This window comes from Corylus avellana, chromosome 7, assembly GCF_965113065.1.
Source record: "Corylus avellana chromosome 7, dhCorAvel1.hap1.2, whole genome shotgun sequence".
In the NCBI taxonomy this organism is placed as follows: Eukaryota; Viridiplantae; Streptophyta; class Magnoliopsida; order Fagales; family Betulaceae; genus Corylus; species Corylus avellana.
Genome location: NC_142496.1, coordinates 69,541 through 89,240, shown reverse-complemented (window position 1 = coordinate 89,240; position 19,700 = coordinate 69,541). Strand labels below are relative to the sequence as shown.

Here is a 19,700-nt window from a genome sequence, read left to right as displayed (position 1 = left end):
ATCTTCTACTCGATCTATATATATATATACTTGATCGATCGGTATTTTGATTTCAAGGATTCTGAAGGTTTTGTGGAAGGTCTGCATCCATTACAGGATGTAGACCATGTGCATTGTGTTAGGTTCCATCCTTTATTTCTTGCTTTTATTATTTAATTAATTTATTATGAGAAATTCATCGGGAAGTGGAGAACAGTGATCGTGCAAGGGGTGCGGCGCAGTGATTGCCATAAATAATTAATTTAGAAATAATAATAAATGCCGTGCCTGTGGTTTATCACTTTATCCTAATAAATGCACGCCAAGCGTCAGAGGGAAAAGGATCCTATTCCGCGTCACAGAGATTATTTTTAGAATTTTTAATTATGAAATTTGGTGCCCTTGCCATGAGGGAGAGGCCGAGAGCCAAATTAGCAGATGGATTCATTTCTCTAGGTCTCTATCTGCCTCCCGAGTCTAAGCAACAATGGAGCCACCACAACAACAACACAAAGAGTACCAATGGGAAGAGGCGGACGACGCGAATTTGCAACCAAGGCAATCCCGCAGGCATCGCCTCAACAACCACGCTGCTACTACTGATATTATATCACCGTCTACTGGTAGTGGTGGTAGTTGTAATAGTAGTATCACTGATGATGCTGGTAGTAGTATTCAGTCCATGACTGCGAGCAGAGCTGGATCTGCAACTCCTAGCTTTAAAGAAGAAGAAGAAATTGCTGATAATAATAGCATCAGTGAGGAAGTTGATAATGAATATGATCACACAGCGTGTACAGAGTTTCATGGAGCACGGGAAAATGGGAAGTCTACAAAGTTGGACAACAGCGTTTACTTTGACAATGGCCAAGGTATTTACACTATCCTTCCAAATTGAAGCAACAATTTGCCTCTTAGTTTCTCAGTCCTTCTACTTGGGAATTTGTTAATGTAGAAATTTATGAGGAATATTAAATTTAGTCGAGGAAAGGGGAAGCAAAAAGAGAGAGACACAAGCTATTTTGGGGTGCTATTGGATTAGCCACTTGGAGTATCTCTGACAAAACTTTTTAGAAGTTTCATATTAGCTATTTTAGCTAGTATGAGCCTTTTTCAAGCTCCAGCCTGTTACATGTGAAGGTTTAATGTAGCACATAAAATAGTGGGTAGAATAGAAAGCCTGTTAAGAGTGTGAATAGAAAAAAGAAAAAAAGAAAAAAGAAAAAAAGAAGTAGCTAAAATAGAATTTTGGACTTTTTCAATAGCCTCTTGCTGGAGATGCTCTTACATGCTCCTGTGAATGGCACAAATGCTAATTAACTTGATTAATGTAATTTGCAATACAAGGTCCCTATTAATTAAAAAAAAAACCATGATACAAGGTCCCCATTAATATTTTTTTTTTTTGATAAGTAATAAGAAGTTTTATTAAAAAGCATAAAGGTGCCTCAAGGTACGCTGGGAGTATACACAGGATCACCTAACTAGAAGGAGAAAAACGAAGAAGAAAATCATCATAACTAATCGAAATTGGAAAGACATGCGCTGCGGTCCAAAGATACAGAGTTTGAAAGCAAGAGGCTAGTATGTCTTCCCAAGTCCCCTCGAAATCCTCAAAGCACCTATTATTCATTTCCTTCCACAGACACCAAAAAAAGCACGTAGGCACCATTTTTTATACCGTGGCACTCCCCCTCCTCCCCGAAGACCACCAATAATTGAGTAAATCCGAAATCTTATTCGGCATCACCCAAGAAAACCCAAACCGACCAAAAAAGGTGCTCCACAAAGCATAAGCTACCTCACAATGAAGGAGAAGATGGTCTACCGTCTCTTCGGTCTTCTTGCACATACAACACCTGTTTGTCACAATCACCCGTCGCTTTTTGAGATTATCCAGGGTCAAAATTTTACCCAAAGCCGCCGACCACACAAAAAAACTAGCCCTCAGAGGAGCTTGGGTACGCCGCACACTCTTCCACGGAAATCCTCCCCCAACAGGACTCGCCAAGGCAGCGTAAATGAGCTTGACCTTGAACCGACCTCTTTTGGAAGAATTCGACCACAACCTATCTTCACACCCTCACCTCACTTGAGTAGCATGTAGCACCTGGAAAAAAGAAGCCAACACCTCCACCTTCCAATCATGAGCTTCTCTAGAAAAGCTCACATTCCACTGGTTAGTGCCACCCAGCACCTCCAAATGCTCCGCCACTGAAGCGTCCTTGGCGTGGGCAATGCTGAATAAACCTGGAAAAGCATGCTTGAGATCCAAATCACCACACCACAGATCGTGCCAAAAGCGCACCTTAGGCCCCTCCCTACCTTAAATCGAGTAAACCTTTGAAAAATGGCCCACCCCTTCCTAATGTTCTTCCATAACCCCACCCCCATAGGACCACCCGGCTCCAAGGAACACCACCCTCCCCAAAGACTACCAAATTTCGCATCCACCACAACCCTCCACCAAGTATCTCTCTCTAACCCATAGCGCCACAACCACTTCCCTTAAAGGGCGCGATTGGAAACCCTAAGGTTCCTGATACCCAATCCTCCCTCCTTAATCGGAGTGCAAACCTTCGCCCACTCCACCAGGTGGAACTTGAACTCATCGCCTAGACCTCCCTATAAAAAATCCCGCTGCAACTTCTCAATCCTCTTTGCAACACTACCCGGAATGGGGAAAAGCAACAAATAGTACGTAGGCAAGTTGACAAGAATACTCTTAATGAGCATGACTCTCCCCCTCTTTGACAAATAAGATCTTTTCCGCCCGGCCAACCGACGTTCTATCTTCTCAATAACTCCATCCCAAATATGTTTAGCCTTGCAAGAGGCCCCCAGCGGCAAACCAAGGTACCTTACAGGCAATGAAGCAACCCCACACCCTAGAATACCAGCTAACTTGTCCACTTGCACCACATCCCCCACTGGAATTATCTCCGACTTGGCCAAATTAACTTTCAACCCGGAAACAGCTTCAAACAACAGAAACACATTCCTCAAATACCGAATCTGGGTGGGCATAGCATTACAAAAAATCAAAGTATCGTCTGCAAACAAAAGATGGGAAGTAGTAATATTGCCGACCTGAAACCCCTCAATAAACCCCCCGTTCACTGCTGCCGAAATCATTATGCTTAGAGCTTCCATAACAAAAACGAACAATAGAGGAGATAAAGGGTCCCCTTGTCTCAAGCCCCTGGAGCTGCTGAAGAATCCATCAGGCGAACCATTGATCAGAATCGAGAAACGCACCGACGAAATACAATGTTCAATCCAAGAACACCAAATCCCACCAAAACCACATCTCCTAAGCATGTATAACAAGAAACCCCAATTCACATGGTCATAAGCTTTTTCTAGATCCATTTTGCATATAACCCCCGACTCCCCAGAACGCAGCCGACTGTCTAGGCATTCATTAGAAATCAAGACAGGATCGAGAATCTGCCTACCTTTAATAAAGGCACTTTGGGATTGAGAAATGATCTTATCCAGCACAGCTTTCAATTGATTAGCTAACACCTTTGCAATAATCTTGTAGATACCTCCCACAAGGCTAATAGGCTGAAAGTCTTTGAGATTAGTAGCTCCGGGAACCTTCGGGATTAGCGAAATTAAGGAGGCATTAAGGCTCTTCTCAAACCTCTCCCCAGCATGAAAAGCACCGAACACCTTCATGACATCCTCCCTCACCACCTCCCAACAAACTTGGAAGAACGCCATAGAAAACACATCAGGACCCGACGCCTTATTGCCATTCATTTTAAACACTACCTTTCTTACCTCTTCCTCTTCGAAGTCTCTCTCCATCCAACTAGCCTTCTCCTCCGAAATGGAATCAAAGGAGATACCATCTACCATAGGCCTCTAGTGACATTGCTCCGAGAAAAGTTTTTGATAGAACTCAACCTCATACTCACTAATCTCGGTCGGATTTGAAGAGATGCTGTCCCCAATCAAGAGAGAATCCATAGAATTGTGTCTTCTATTAGAATTAGCTATTGAGTGAAAAAATTTAGTACATTTGTCTCCTTCCTTCAACCACATCACCCTGTACTTCTGCCTCCAACTCACCTCCTCCATAAGCGTGCAATTCTCTAGCTCTTGAACCACTTCCGCTTTCCTCCTAACCTCCCCCTCCTCCAAAGCCTTACTTTCTTCATTCGCATCCAACAACCGAAGCTCATCAAGAAGCATCCTCTTGTTCCTATTAAGGTTTCCAAAAACCTCCTCATTCCAAGTCTTCAAATTCAGCTTTAAGGCCTTTAGCTTGCAAGCAAAAACAAAACTTGGCGAACCATGAAACACATAGGAGTCCCACCATTGTTTCACTTGGGCCACAAAACCATCTGCTTTAAGCCACATGTTCTCATACTTAAACGGCCTCTTCCCTTTTGACACCTCCCCCATCTCAAGGAAGATTGGGAAATGATCCGAGCACAGGTGGGATAGCCTCTTTTGCTTAACCCCTAGGCACCAGGCCTCCAACTCCGGGAAAATAAGAAACCGATCAATCTTTGACCACAAGGGGGGGTCATTAGAAATTGACCAAGTATACAAACTCCTAATCAGGGGAAGATCCATGAGCCCCTGATCCGAAATGAAATTCGAGAATTCCATCATGGACGAGTCTAAATGAGCATCACCCGATCTTTCACTGGGAAAGCGAGTGACATTGAAATCACCCCCAATACACCAAGGCAAGCCCCACCAACTAATAACACCTGCTAACTCCTCCAATAGAAGCCTCCTGTCCTTATAGAGATTCAGACCATAAACCCCAGCAAAAGCCCAAACAGAATGGTCTCCACTGTTTTTAAAAGATACCGCCAAAGTGTAAGACCCCACGCAAACATCGACCTTCTCCACCACCCTATTGTCCCACATAATTAAAATACCACCCGAAGCCCCACTAGAATCCAAACAACACCAATCCACATGACTCCTCCCCCATAAACTACGGACTATACTGTGAGACATCTCCTGAATCTTGGTTTCCTGAAGACAGACAATATCAGCCTTCCAATCTCTGAGCATATTACTTACCCTCAGACATTTATCCTTCCTGTTCAGCCCTCTCACATTCCAAGAAAGAATATTTAACTTCATAATGTCACCACCTGCCCCCTCCCCTTCCTATTGCCACGACTTGAACTCGCCCCTTTAGTGTCATAGTTTGCAGAACACTCCAAATTCCTTATCTCCCTCTTACCCTTAGCCCCACTGCTCGTATTCAAGATCATATCATTATTCCTACGTTCCTCTTCCAAGAAGGTCAAAAGCGCAAGCAATTGTAACTTGTGACCTGTATATGAGATCCCCACAATCGGATAAATCTCATTAGCACACTGGATTACCCAATCCAAGTAACCCTTCACACCCCCAGCATTAGGCCCATACGATTTCAGGGGAGAAGGCATACTGACCTCACAAGAATCTGTGCATGCATCTCGAGCCTTAACCTCCCTGCCCACCTTCCCAACAGAATAATCAGCTATGTCTCTAGTGTCCTGCAACAAGCCTAGCCCCTCACAAGCCTCCAAACCTACCTGATACCCATCTCCCTGCGACCACGGCACTAGCTCATTAGCCTCGATCAGTGTAGGTACCAGACCTTCCTCCCCACTGACCTGCGACAACATCTTCGGCTGAATAGGAGACTCACTAGGCAAAACACGCAACCCCACACTGCCAGAACCCAATCCCGGCACTGCCCCCATTGCCTCTGCGATCTGCACCCTCGGCGAAGACTTCTCTTTCAAAAACTGGGCCGGGCATGCCGAACCTTGGGCCAACAAACCCTTCAACGACACACTCTAGGGAGCACCGGCATGCTCTGAAGACTTCTCCCCGTCAGAATGGGCTTTGGAGCACTCCACGCGATTATCCAAGACTTTGACAGGGCCACTCAGGGCTACCGGCGATAACGCCAGCGAGAGCATAGGACCACTGGCCAAAACTCTCGACCCCGCCTCTCCAGAACCCAGAATTGACGCTGACCCCACTGTCCTAGCAAGGGGTATCACCGGCGAAGCCTTTACCTTTGATGATTGAGACGAACCTGCTGGACCTAAGGCCAACAGAGACTTCGTCGGCGTACTTTGCGTCTCTTCGGTGGTACCCAACACAACCTCCCTGTTGGAGTGTTCTCCAGGAAACTCCTCCCAGTTAACAGCGTCATCGACCGGACCAACCACGGCTACCGGCGACCTCGCCACCAAAGGCTCCGATGACGTCCCCATTAATATGGAAAATATATATTGGATAACTTTCTTGATTAATCCGAAATAATCATTTTTATTGGTACAATTGATTGCTTCTTTGACTGATACGAGATAGCAAGATGAGACCGCATACTTTGTTTAGCTAACTTTTCATATCATCATCATGGTAGATATTCTATATGCCAGCATCATTTAGAGTTGAGTTGTTAGATATTGAATTAATGGCATTAAAATATCTTAAAAGAAAAGATCAAAACAAAAATGTCAAGAGTAAGGCATAATATTTGAAGAATATTTTGAAAATAAAGATCAGCAAAAGAATGGAAAGAATCAAGTATAATATTTGAAGATTATTTCTTTGTCTCCAAGTTTAGGGATATTTTTGTATATTTATATTTTCTTTTTCTCCAAGTATTTTGTTTGGAGAATACTAAAAATCTAGCCTATATAAAGGCTCTGTTATTTTTCAATTTAGTTTGAGGCATCAATAAAATTTGAGTCTTTTGGAGTGATTCTTTGTTTGCGACTAGGGTCTTTCTTTCCGTTATTTTCTCTTCGTGAATTCCCTTTTTAGCCTTCAATTCTTAACTTATGTTGTTATCATACGCTATCAAAACAATCGTAAGCTGCCCGGACACTATCATTTTATTTAATTAAACTAGTGCATATGATCATCTAACATTGGCTACAATGCCTGAGTGAAGCTTTGCCTCCCCCATTAGATCGACTTGGACCATGTTTCGTTTATGGTACTGAAGTGGCTAGTACCATATTGTTTCAGGCTGTTGTTTCATGAGCATACAAGTTTAGTAGTGGCCAGAAAGTAATTATGTAAGTATTAAAGTTTCCAGTGTCTCTGTCTAGATAATATACTTCTTATCTTAATTATTTACGTTTGGTAATGCACTTATAACTAAAAATTTAGAAAAATTGCTAGATGCAGGAAAATCATTAGTTTTCCTTTTGTTACTGCCTGCAATGAAATTTATTAAATACCCGTGTTTTCATGGATAAGTTCCACATATCACTTTGTGACGGACATATACATTTTAAGCACAAGAGTTTAATATGAAGATGTAGAAAATGAGCTTTACTAAATCTAGGATGGTAACTATTATTACTTTTGCTTTTTGCAAGTTTGAGAATTTCCCAAATCAATTACTACTTAATTTTACTTAACCCCCCAAGAGTTTTCATATTTGACAGATTCCTTTTAATATGCTTGGGATAAAGTTTACATGTGGTTGACCCCAATTAGTTGGTGGTGCCTACCCCTAAAGCTGACACCAATTTAATTAAGGCTCTGCAGTTGATTTGACTTTTTTATTACGATTGTTTGAATTCAATTGTGCTGAACAGTTTGGTAATGAAATGCTAATCTGCTGCATGCTTCCAGGTACTGATCCAACTCATGAAGTTTCTGGAATCAGAAACACTGGTCATGAATGTTCTATTTTCTGGACAAAACTGGGTGATGAAGAATTATATTCCACAGTAGAAAACTCTAACATTCCAAAGGGCACAGGAACTGAAGTCAATTCTCACTATGGAGAAAATTTTGATGATCGCACCTTCTCTGGTTCGCGTCTATTACCTGTAGAGAAGTCCTCTGAAGTACAAAGTACAAGTGTTAAACTTATTAATAATGAAGCTAGAGTTGAAGTAGGTGTTGACTTAGCTGGAAAAATTGAAGGGCAAGTGATAGATTTAGATGTTGAGGCAGTATTAGAGAGGCAAGAGACACATGATTTGTACTGTCCTAATTGTAATTCTTGTATTACCAGAAGGATTATCCTTCGTAAAAGAAAAAGGAAAGTTCGAAATTTGCACCTTAAAGCAAAGCGTGATAAATATGAAATGGTACTTGGCTCTGAGTCAGTTACTAATCCCATAAATGCGGCGAATCAAGGTGATGATACCGGTAATACTTTTTCAAGTGGTAGCCCAACAAATGCAGATGAAGGTTACACTGCTGATAGAGAAGTGGATATATTCAGATGTTTATCGTGTTTCACCATTTTTATTCCTTCAGGTAATATTTACCTATATCTTTTTCAAACTTTATTTGTACCAAAATGCAGAGTTTGATATTAACTTTAGAACAATGGTTTCTGTAAGGATGGTGATATTAAACCCTACATGCTTTATTTATGTAGCATTGAAACTTATGGAGATCAATTAACTTCAATACACTATATCACCAGCAAATCATGATACTGTATAATGAGCATCAACTGTGTTTTGTCTGGTAATAACATTACTTTTGAGTTTTAATATAAATTTTTCTCAAGCCTGAAATCTTTTCTTCAACAGGTTAGAACCACATATGCTAAGTGACACCGAAACTCCTCAGTTTTAGGATAAATTGCATTTTCCCACCCTCAATATAGGTTCATTTGTAATGTTTCTCTAAAATTTAGATTTGAGCAATCAACTTCCTAAACCCCGTGATTACTTGCAATGTTCCCCCACTGTTAAAAGTTCTGCAATTTTGCCATAATAAAAGTTTAGGGGGACATTGCAATTGATCCTATAGTTTATAGTGGGAAAGTGCAATTTACCAATACAAAGTATATTTGAGGCTAAATGAGTGTGGTGCAAAAGCATGGGTGTCAATATGAATGTCTGTATCCAACGCTATTCATGTAAATTGTACCATTTTCTAGGTCCTTTAAAGCCCATTGGTGTACTTCTTTCCAGTTGTGCATTTGCTCAATATCTGCAAACTGAATCAGTAAACTATTATTATAATTTTCATCATGTAATAGCAACATTATAAAATGAATTAAAAAAAAAAAAAAAAAAGCAGAAAGGAAGAGTTTTAAATCTCTTTGATTTAGTAATCTATGTAGAAATTTCAGCATGATCCTGGAGTTCCCAAGGTTGAGGTGTGTGCGCATGCCATGTTCATGTCATGTGTTTCCTAATCCAACATCTTGTAGTTGGCATAGAATGAAGTTTCCTATTTCAGCATATCTTGAATGCTGTGTACTGTCAAAGCCTTATTATTGTATTGCAAGCTTCACAATTTCGTTAATATATTAGCAGGAGATGGATTTAATCTGTTTCAAAATTTTCGAGATAGTCGTGGGAAGGAAAATGTGCAGAATCCTCGAAAGATAACTGCATCCAGCACAAATTGGTTCTTCTCCCTTTTTGCATCAAATAAGGGGAAAATGGCTACTGAAGGTAGTATATTGTGCAGCCTTGTACATTCAACTCATTTTAGCAATGATCGTTTTCATGACAGATTGTTATTTAAAAATTTTGGGTTTTGTTAGCTGGTTTGCATTGCAAAAGAAAAGCTTTCATTACTTCTTGAACTGAAAATTTGGGAAAGTTGCTTGATGCTTCAATTGAAAGCTCCATTTAATCTTTTCTATGCTTTTAACTGCTATGTAATATAAGGTTGATTCTCTTATATTTGCTTTGTGTACTTGGGTTGTGCCCCTTGGACTTTTAATAAATTTTCTTTACTTAGAAAAAAAGGGCAGGGTTGGTGTTGCATCTATAGCATAATTTGACATAAAGTAAATTTGCTTTACCTGGGAAGTCGTCTCTGAACAAAGCAAGAAGCCTTTTTGATCCAATTATAGGTGTCCATGGTAATTTAGTAGGCCATTAGTATTTTATTTTACAATGGTTTTCTTTTTAACTTTCTAGGGTTGAGTAATTTTTTAATTCAGTATTTGCTGGTTGTGGGCCATAGTTGCATTCTACAGCTTTTTGTTTATTATTAGTTGCATCCAATTTAGTTTATAGGTTTTATGTGGCCTCTAGCTTAGTTTAATTTCTTAAAGGTTTCCGATTTCCTATTTAGGTTACTACGCCCATTGGGAAATTAATGTTTTAAAGCTGTGATGGTTATGATCCCATCAGAACTCCACAGTTAATCTCTTGAGAAGTCTAGTTTGGAGGAACCAAAAGCGGACAATATTGTATGTCAATGGAGTGGAGTGTTACAATAGCGTAGATATAGCTAGTGCATTTCTTTGCATCGTTACAGCCATCCTTAAAAAATAAAATAAAGAAAAGATGTAAATTGTAATAACTTGGCCATAGTTTTATAACGTTAAAACGCTTTTAGAGTTTTTTACGTGGTTATCTCCTATGGCCAATATTGATTTCTTTCTTATGCTATCTCGTCTTTCTATTTTTTAAATGATTGTAGCAATGGAACAACATGGATAACATATTTTCTTTTTTTATAAGTAATGTGATATAAATCAAAAGCGCAGAGGGGCGCAACCCATTTACACGGGAAGTAAAAAAGAGAGCGCCTAAAAAGGAGAGAAATGAAAGAGAAAATCAGAAAAACTAATCTCTAATGGAGCTAGCCAAGCGGCCGTCCAAGAGTAAAGAGTAAAGAAGAAAAAATGGGTCAATTCCTCTATAATCCTAGTGGAATTTTCAAAACATCTAGCATTTCTTTCAATCCATATACACCACATAAGACACAGAGGGATCATCTTCCACACAACTGCACTTCGGGATCGTCCTCCCGACCACCAACTATCGAACAAGTCCCTCACCCTGCAAGGCATGACCCAATGCAATCCAAACCGAATAAAGATCGACTGCCAAAGAACACTCGCGAGCTCATGGTGGAGAAGAAGATGATCGACTGTCTCTTCGGATTTCTTGCACATACAACACCACTCCATAACCACTATGTTCCTCTTACGCAAATTATCATGAGTCAAGATTTTGTCTAGAGCTGCTGTCCACCCAAAAAAAGCCACTCTCAACATGGATAACATATTCCTTGAGGATATTCTCATTCTTTATTTGATATTTATTTTCGGTATATTTTTATTTTTACTCTGAAGAAGAATAATATGAAATCAATGTAGTCACCAATTCCTCTCACTTGTTTTTCTCTCATGAAACATCATGAGAAGGTATTAGAGCCTTTAAGGAATTAATAAGAGAAATTGATGTAGCGTGGCGTAGTTGGTTCACAAAAACAACTAGAATATAAATTAAATGATTAAATTTATCTCTTCCTATTAGCTTAAGCTTTTAGGATAAGTGATGATTTAACATGGTATCAGAGTTAGAGGTTATGAATTTGAACCTTGACTCTACAATTTACCCCTCCTCTTTCCATTTCAATTAAATATTTTACGTGTTGGGCCTCACTTATTAAGGGGGAGTTTGACCCCACATGTGAGGAAAAGTATTAGAATATAAACCAAATGATTAAATTTATCTTTTCCTTGCAACTTAAGCTTTTAGAATAAGTGGGATGATTTAACACAACAAACACAAGAATCCAAATTCTTCCCAAAACCAGGAGTCAATTAAGGATTTGAGGTAGGATAGAAAAGAAACCACTCCCAAAGTGTTTCCCATTGATAACTTATCGAAAATACATCATAAAGTGAGGCTTTGGACGGCCATAATATATATTTATACTACCTAGACTCCTAAACTTAAGAAAACACTTAAATAAAGTCAGTTTACAAAAATTCGTGGCAACTTGTTTGAACGTGTAAGTGTCTTGTTCGAACCTGACTAGGGTTTCATCATATCACCTGAATTCTCAATTCACTTAGTGGCTCATTTGAACCCAACTTTGAATGAGTTATCGAACGAGGTCTTCACTTTTGTGAAGACCTCGTTTGAACTCAACTTTAGAGAAGTTATGGAACGAACTATTAGGCCAACTCATTGTAAAGCTCGTTCGAACATAAACTACGGACGAGCTATTCTGTCCAGCCTTTCAGTATTTTCTTTACTGACCGTTTTGACTTCGTAAACTTTGAAAGTAGCAAAACTTGATGAAACACGACTTTCTAGCCCTTTGAATGAGCTTTCTAATGGCACCAAGTATGCCCTCATCCAATGTCAGAATCACAAGATATGAGCCTTTTATTATAGGTGGTATGATGGAAAACTGCCCTGCATCAAAAGTTCTCTCGAATGAGATGTAGTTGAGATGATTCACACTGAGATATTATGAAAAATGCCTTAAAGTGATTCTTGTTTATGTGTTTGCATGATATATATTATTTGATCCATATCCTTTGAAAGAATTGGCTCTCCAACATGGTTTTGTGTCTATTTGTTTGTTAAATCTTCAGTGTATCCCAGGACTTGCCTCATCACATGCAACACTCGTAATAAATCGGTGTTATTGATCCTTACCTTGCAGAAGGTAACAATATTAAGTCTCAGCATGGTGGACTAAAGTCTCTGGTTCCTTCAGCTGGGGAGTCCTTGATGCTTGAGAAATCACAGATAAAAATAGAGCACAGATCCAATGTGGCATTGGGGAATGAACCACTGGGTGATCAGAAATGTCTTGCTTCTTCATTTGATGGTGCTTCATGTGTCCAATCATCCTGTAGCATAGGGCTTGCAGATGATGTGGCAACTGAATTGTGGGAAGTTAGAAAGGATGTTGTAGATTCGTCAACACCAGAAGACATACCACTTGGAAATTTGTCGACCACTGTTGAAGAAAAATTAGATGATTCAATAGAGAAAAGGAAAGCAGGTATGCATGAGATTTAGGGATAAACCAAGAGCCCCTCAATTTTTGGGAAAAGATTGTTTCCAATAACATATCTGATCCAACAAAAGATGCACACTTATCTCTGCATCACATTGTGATACAACTGCATTGCTTTTCTGAAATTTCAATGAGATGATCCTATTTTCAATGAGATGATGCTATATGCTTCTGATGTTTTTCATTAATTATACTAAATGGAAATGCTTTGCCCACCCCTACCTGAGGAGGAGTACTCTGTCTCCTACTCCTAGGGTAACTTAGGCACTCATCCTCCTCCTCCGTCAAATTATCCTTGAAAAAAATTAAAAGAGCCCCTTGGGTGAATCATATATTGCTGAGGGAGGACATATAGATGGTTTATACGTGCCTAAGTTACCCTAGGAGTTAGAATACTCTTTTAGGGGTAGACTTAGGATGTGGGCCTCATTCTCCCTCTCCTTCTCAAATTATCATAGAAGAAAATAGTTATGGTGAAGATAATTAAGAACAAAGTTCATGTGCTTGTATATGCATGCATTTGCTCGTATGTGGAGGTTTATATTCTTATGATATAACACTTGATAGATCTCTATGCTACTTTCAGAGGGTTGTGGGCAATAGCTTAGTGGGCATGGATACCAAATGCAGAAGCCTATTTTTAATAGGTTTATGTTGCAAACCTTTTTTTGGGGTCTGTATGGCCTCCACTTTTACAGCCAGATCTATTTTATATTATTATTTGTTTCTCCATTTTTTGTTGTGAAAACATGAACTTCACCATTCTTATTAGTTTTGCCTGTAATGTTAGATAATATGCCACCCCAGCTCAGAAGAGACCATCCAACAATACTAGTTGCTAGAAGGAAACTTGTTTACTCTGGAAAACATGCCGAAGATGCCTCTCTAAATCCTCAAAAAGATGGAGATGAGTTTCTTGTTCATTCAATTCCTTGGTCGCTGACGCCTGAGCAATCACATAAAGAGATAGACCATAAATCCAATATTGCACAAAACTGTCACGCCTCATTGGTACAGGGTGCTCTGTCACCTTGTCAATCATTTAGGAATGAAGTACATAAAAATGATGCAACTACTGAACTCCATGAGACTGGAATAGATACTGTGGTTTCATCAACAAAAGGAGGCACACTGCTGCAGAAAGAGGAAAGCAATGTCATAGAGAAATTAGATTACGCTGTCAGAAAGAACGAGTCAGGTATTTGCAAGACTTCATATGAAACTAATATGTAGACTACCTTACAATTGTGGAAATAATAAGTTCTATGATTTTCATTTCCTAAATTATCATTTCATCACACTAGTGTTTTGCATTTCATTTTTTGAATTATAGATGAATAATACAAGCAAATGTGTTTGGGTTTTATCTTTCACTGCCAGATTTTTTGTGCTTCGAATGTTTTTTTCGCCTGCCATGGGTGACCAATCCCTGGTTATGCTGGGGGTTCTGCTTGATGTGTGTGTGTGTATTTTTTTAACTCATTCTTTTAATTTTCAATGCTTCACGTATAAGTATGTTTATTATTTACTCTAATGCGTAGTTGAAATTTACCCTTATTGCAAATTATGTTCCTACAGTATGTCTCTCTTGCTAGCTTCTTGTGCAATTGAAGTGTTTATCATGCAGGGGAGAACGTGATAGTGATTGTTGAAGCAGAGCCAGTTGAACCTGCAGCATCTCAGAGGCCACAAAATACTGCTGCTCCAGTAGGAGCTGAGATGTTGCATCAAAGTGGTGAAGACCATGAATGGGATATTTTAAAAAGCATCGTCTATGGTGGTTTAATTGAATCAATCACAAGTCTAGGTGTTGTGTCATCTGCAGCTGGTGCTGGTGCTGCTCCAAGTAAGTGTTCTACCTCCCCTCCCAATCCTTTTTAGGTTACTTTTCTTTAGAAAGTGTTCTACCCCCGCTCCCAATCCTTTTTGGGTTACTTTTCTTTTGTACATACAGATCAATTGATTGGATGACTAAAATTAGTTTTGTACCACATGAATTGTAATCTTTCCTGTGGTTGAAGATGCTTGTAAAATGTTTTCCTTTAGGTACGTTATGATTGAGTTCCTTTTTGTAGTTGACCATAATGGCTTATCTGAAGCATTTTACAGATTAAATTTTGGGAATTTGACTCATGATGTTGCATCCATATACATATAATGTTAGAAAAAAGTCTGTGTGTGTGTAACATAAATAAAATTATATCACTTATTAGTATACTAGCTTATAACCCGCGCTATGTGCAAGTTATTAATATTATTATTAACCTTTAAACTTGAACCTATACTTTTATATTAAAGCTATATTTACATTCATATACATATTATTTTGTTGAATTATATATAATTGTTGAATGCATATTATTCTAACTAACTATATTATTGGCATGTCAACTTATATAAGCGTTATAATAATTTATTAATGATTTGATATTCTTTTTATCATTTAATCTGTATCATTAATATACCATGAATAATTACAATTTAGCCATTTGAGCTTGCCACTTGTCACCATTTTAACTGCCCTAAAATGCCACTTTCAACAATTTAGGCAACCTAGGGCTTCATTCTTTGAGGTTCCTACTTTAATATATCATATTAGATTAGATTAGTAGATTATGTTCGTTAATATATTTTTCGTAAATGCTAACCAAGTGACGGGTTTAATACTTTAATATGCCACCTGTGACCTGGTGAACTTCATGGAATATCATCTTATGCTCCTGTGTTACGCAATTTGAAACCTTGTGCAGTTTCGATATCTGTGAAAGGGACAAGTATCTTTTAGGTTCTAGTCCTTTAAAAAATTACTCTATATGATTGGTTTCTTTGTTTTATTTTTACTTCAAGTTGGAGGCATCATTGTCTTTGACTTCTGGGCCTAGCGTATATGATCATTGATTCCATAAACATTACAAAATTTGATGATTCTAGGGTTAAATACATTTAACCCCCTTCTGATTTAACAGCTTTATTTTTTTTCACCTAGGTTTCAATTTATATCATAGATGACACCTCATTTATAGCTAAAAACAAAGATGATACGTCCGTCCATAAATTGACGAAAATCCACGTCAATGCCCTTAAAAAACTGACACGTCCCTATACCTCATTAATTAAAAAAAAAAAAATTTGAAAAATTGAAAACTAAAATTATTAAAACATTAAATAATTTTTTTAAAAAAAAAAAATGAAAAAAAAGGATGGCCGAAGCCAACCCCCAACTTGCGAAATGGGGGGTGACCAAAACCAGCCCCAACAGCCTTGGGGGTTGCTCGGTCACCCCAAACCAGCTGGTTTAGGAACACCTGTGGGTTTTTTAAGGGCATTGAAGTGGATTTCTGTCAATTTATGGCAGAAGTTGGACGGAAGTATGATTTCCATTTTTAGCCATAAGTGAGGTACCATCTACAATGCAAATAGAAACTTAGGTTGAGAAAAATAGAGTCGTTAAACCATAGGAGACAAAAAGGTATTTAACCCTAGTAATTATGTAGAAATTTACGTACATGTTTTGGACATTGACATCAAGTTACAAATTTGTTGATATTGTTTTAATGCAGTAATTGTTTTTGCATTGGGAGTGGCAAATTTGATTAGCGGACTTATCATCATTGGTCATAATGTGAGTATATTCCCACATTCCACTTCTCAATAGTGAGCATAATGTTGAATTTCACAATTAGAGTTCTACACTATGCATTTAAATTACTTTTGTTATTGAAGTTGCTAATGTTCATTGCAAGAGGAGCATTGCTCTAGAATATTGTATAGACCAGCATATGAATAATATGCTCTGAATGGGGAAAAGAATATTTCAAGAAAAAATTACTTAGGTAGTTAAACAAGTTAATGAGGTCAGCTATTCTTGGATTGTACAAATCCTGTAAGGATTCCGTGTGCTAAAAGTATCCATTCTAGTTAAAAACCTGGATGCCGCATGGAGCCAGATAAATCTAGGGACCTACAAGTAGGTTGCATATATCAGCACACATGCCTACAAAAATTGTTTTTGGACTTCATATTATTTTGTTATCAGTTATAATTATTTGTATAAATTTCTCTTTTATATTTTCCTAGTGGAGTCGAGTTGTTTCTCTAGTAGATTCCAAATCTTGTTGGGATATTGAGTTAACATGCTTAACACTTCAGCCCTGCCCTTCACCTTCTACCGTGTGAAAAATAGGTAACCAAACATGTACCAAAGTAGCCAAACATGCCTTAAGGGTCGCTCATGAAGAGCTAGCCATGACTAGCCAATTGGTAGGAGCTAAATAGTAGAAGGTGCTCTAGGAGTTAAAATTTTATTTAAAAAAAATCTGTATGCGGTTTGGGTGACACTAATTACCTAATTACCTAAATGTCCCAATATATATAATCAGACAGGATAGAAACACTTGTAGGACTTAAGTTCTATTGACGGAGTGCATCACAAATTCTTAAGTTTTGAAACTCTTTTCATGATCTACAATATGGACCATGCTGATAGATTGTCTATCAAGTGGCTATTACTATTGTTGGGCATCACATATTGTCACACTCTTATTATTATTTATTAATTTTCTTTAGTAGCTAGAGCCTAATATTATGTAATGATTGCTGATGCATATCATAATACAATTAGGCATCATCCAACCCTTGAGGTGATGTGCTAGATCAGTCACTACTCGTACAAAGTACCAACACATATTTGATACTTTGAAATAAGAAATTTATTTCCTATTAATTGATTTTGTATCCTCCAATTCAAACTCTTATAGCTTTTAGAGCTGAGAAATGACTCTTCTGGGAGTGCTTCTAATCAAATGAACCTGCAAGAAGACCGATATCAAGAATTACTTGGAGTAAGAGCAAAATTCAAACTTCAAGCAACTGTAGCTTTTTTGTCATACCTCATTTTTGGCTCAGTGTCTCCTGTTGTGTATGGCGTCATGTATGGCGAGATTGGCAATAGAGAATTCAACCTTGCGGCAGTGATAGCTACTTCACTTATATGCATTATATTACTTGCTATTGGAAAGGCTCACACTCGGAAATCACCCAAATCTTATATCAGAATTGTAATGTATTACATTACCATGGCACTTCTGGCCTCGGGAGTTTCATATATAATAGGCAACCTAATAAAGGAGCTCCTGGAGAAGTTTGGTTGGTTTGAGTCAGATTTAGTTATTACAGTGCCCTTCTCAGAGAAAAGACTAACAGAACCAGCATGGGCATCTCATTGAAGATTTTATACTCATGGGATCCTGCTATAGAGTAAGGAGTTGGTCAAGGAGATTGAATAATGTTGTACTGATCAAAAGACGCTTACTAGGTATAAAGGGTCAAAGCAACACTGGTCGTTGGAAACTTGGAAGTGGGCTTTTACCCCTTTTATACTTTTATTTTGTTTTTTTTTTACTTGCCGAAAAAAATAAAGGACATATTCATCCAAAAAAGAAAAAAGAAAAAGAAAGGACTTCTTACCTTTTTATGGTCACACTTAGCAACATTAGAGGCAAACGGCCGTTGGCCCGTTGTGTGTTGATTTAATTTTTTATTTAATTTTCTTAATTTGTTACTGTTATTGTTTGTATTTAGTAAATTGAAGTTCCATTGAATTAATGGGCTACAATAATGAGTTAACTCTTTGATGAAGATCAGTTTGGCATTTAACGTGAAGACCATATGCAAACTAGTCGGATGTTTTTATTTTGGGTAAATATATTAGAAGTCTTTGGGTTAACACGCCAAAATTTTTATCTTCTTTTTTTTCTTGAAAATTTACTTTCTGGATCAATTGAAATGCCAATAAAATTTCTATCGTTAAAATTTTTGAACAACTGTTAGTCCCAATCAAAATGCACCGTTTCACTATATCCTTCAAGGTTGGTTTTCCAGATGCTATGATTTTTGCAATGAAATTCCATCATCCACAAAGAAATGTTCCTAGAAATTGTCTTGAACAGAGGAAAACAGAGCAACCTTTCCCAAGTCCTAAAATGCAAATGGGCAAATGGCTGATGCACAAAGCGAGAAATCCACTAGGCGAACAAGCTTGGTTCAGAGGAAAGGGACAAGACCCAAATGGTGAAATAGAAGAAAATGCAACAAAATTACCTGTAACAAATTCATGGGTCGTCTAATTTTGGAGTTTGTACATCCCATTTTCACCAAAAATTTGGGGACTCAAGTCACAAAACTAATTTCATTTTCGCAGAATCCAAACACAATCTCACAAAATAACCAAAGACCCACATCAACAATATATCCAAAAGCCTAAAAGATTCAAGTTTTCAGTGAACATCTGGCAACCTAGTCCATGAAATAGACCCCATTCCCAGAGCTTACAATGTGAACCTCCCAACAATACTGAAATCCTACTGTAAACAACAAGCTAGTACAAAGTCACCCAAAATGACCAAAAATACCAATAAACAAAAAATTAGACGACCACTTCATGAAACAAATCCCAATTTGCAAGGCCTCCAAAGTAAAAATCTCAAAAACAATGAAAACCAGACTCTCAAAACAAAAGAAAAATGGAAATAGAAGAAAATGCAAAAGTAGAGAACCCTTATTTTCTGAAGACGCAAACTGATATGGGATTTTCCCAGATAATTGATTGGAGGACAAGTTGAGTCAAGTAAGCCTCAAATTGCCAATTTCTGGTGGAATTTCACCTGAGAGTTGGTTTTCCGATGAGTCCAAATAAATGAGGTTAGGTAAAGACGCAACCACGGCAGGGATTTGGCCAGAAAGCTTGTTTTTTTGAGAGGTTTAAAGCTGAATTATCATAAAGAGAAAAAGATCTACTTTCATTTATCTTCTCCTCGCTCTCTCTATCTTCTCCAATCATCAAAAGAGCTTTCCTCCTCTCTCTTTCTTTTTATTTATTTATTTATTTTAGATTTAATTTTTAAATTAAATTAATATTTTAACGAGATGAAACGGTGCATTTCGATTGGGACAACGGTTGTTAAAAAATTTTGATG

The 19,700-nt window shown here is 38.1% G+C and overlaps 1 protein-coding gene across 3 annotated transcripts; it reads left to right on the top strand.

Annotated features, from left to right (window-relative positions):
• Window positions 1-328: 328 nt before the first annotated feature.
• Window positions 329-18,290, top strand: LOC132184524 (membrane protein of ER body-like protein). 3 transcript variants are annotated; one of them, XM_059598192.2, is made up of 8 exons: window positions 344-851; window positions 7,606-8,241; window positions 9,258-9,398; window positions 12,367-12,711; window positions 13,517-13,924; window positions 14,354-14,572; window positions 16,287-16,348; window positions 17,484-18,290. In XM_059598192.2, the coding sequence occupies exons 1-8, from the start codon at window positions 467-469 to the stop codon at window positions 17,949-17,951; spliced, it is 2,664 nt and encodes an 887-aa protein (XP_059454175.2). In that variant the 5' UTR covers window positions 344-466; the 3' UTR covers window positions 17,952-18,290. The 3 variants fall into 3 exon arrangements, with proteins under 3 accessions (XP_059454177.2, XP_059454175.2, XP_059454176.2); XM_059598194.2 differs by lacking the exon at window positions 16,287-16,348 and having other exon boundaries at window positions 329-851; window positions 17,484-17,595; XM_059598193.2 differs by lacking the exon at window positions 12,367-12,711 and having other exon boundaries at window positions 346-851.
• The last annotated feature ends 1,410 nt before the right edge of the window (window positions 18,291-19,700 follow it).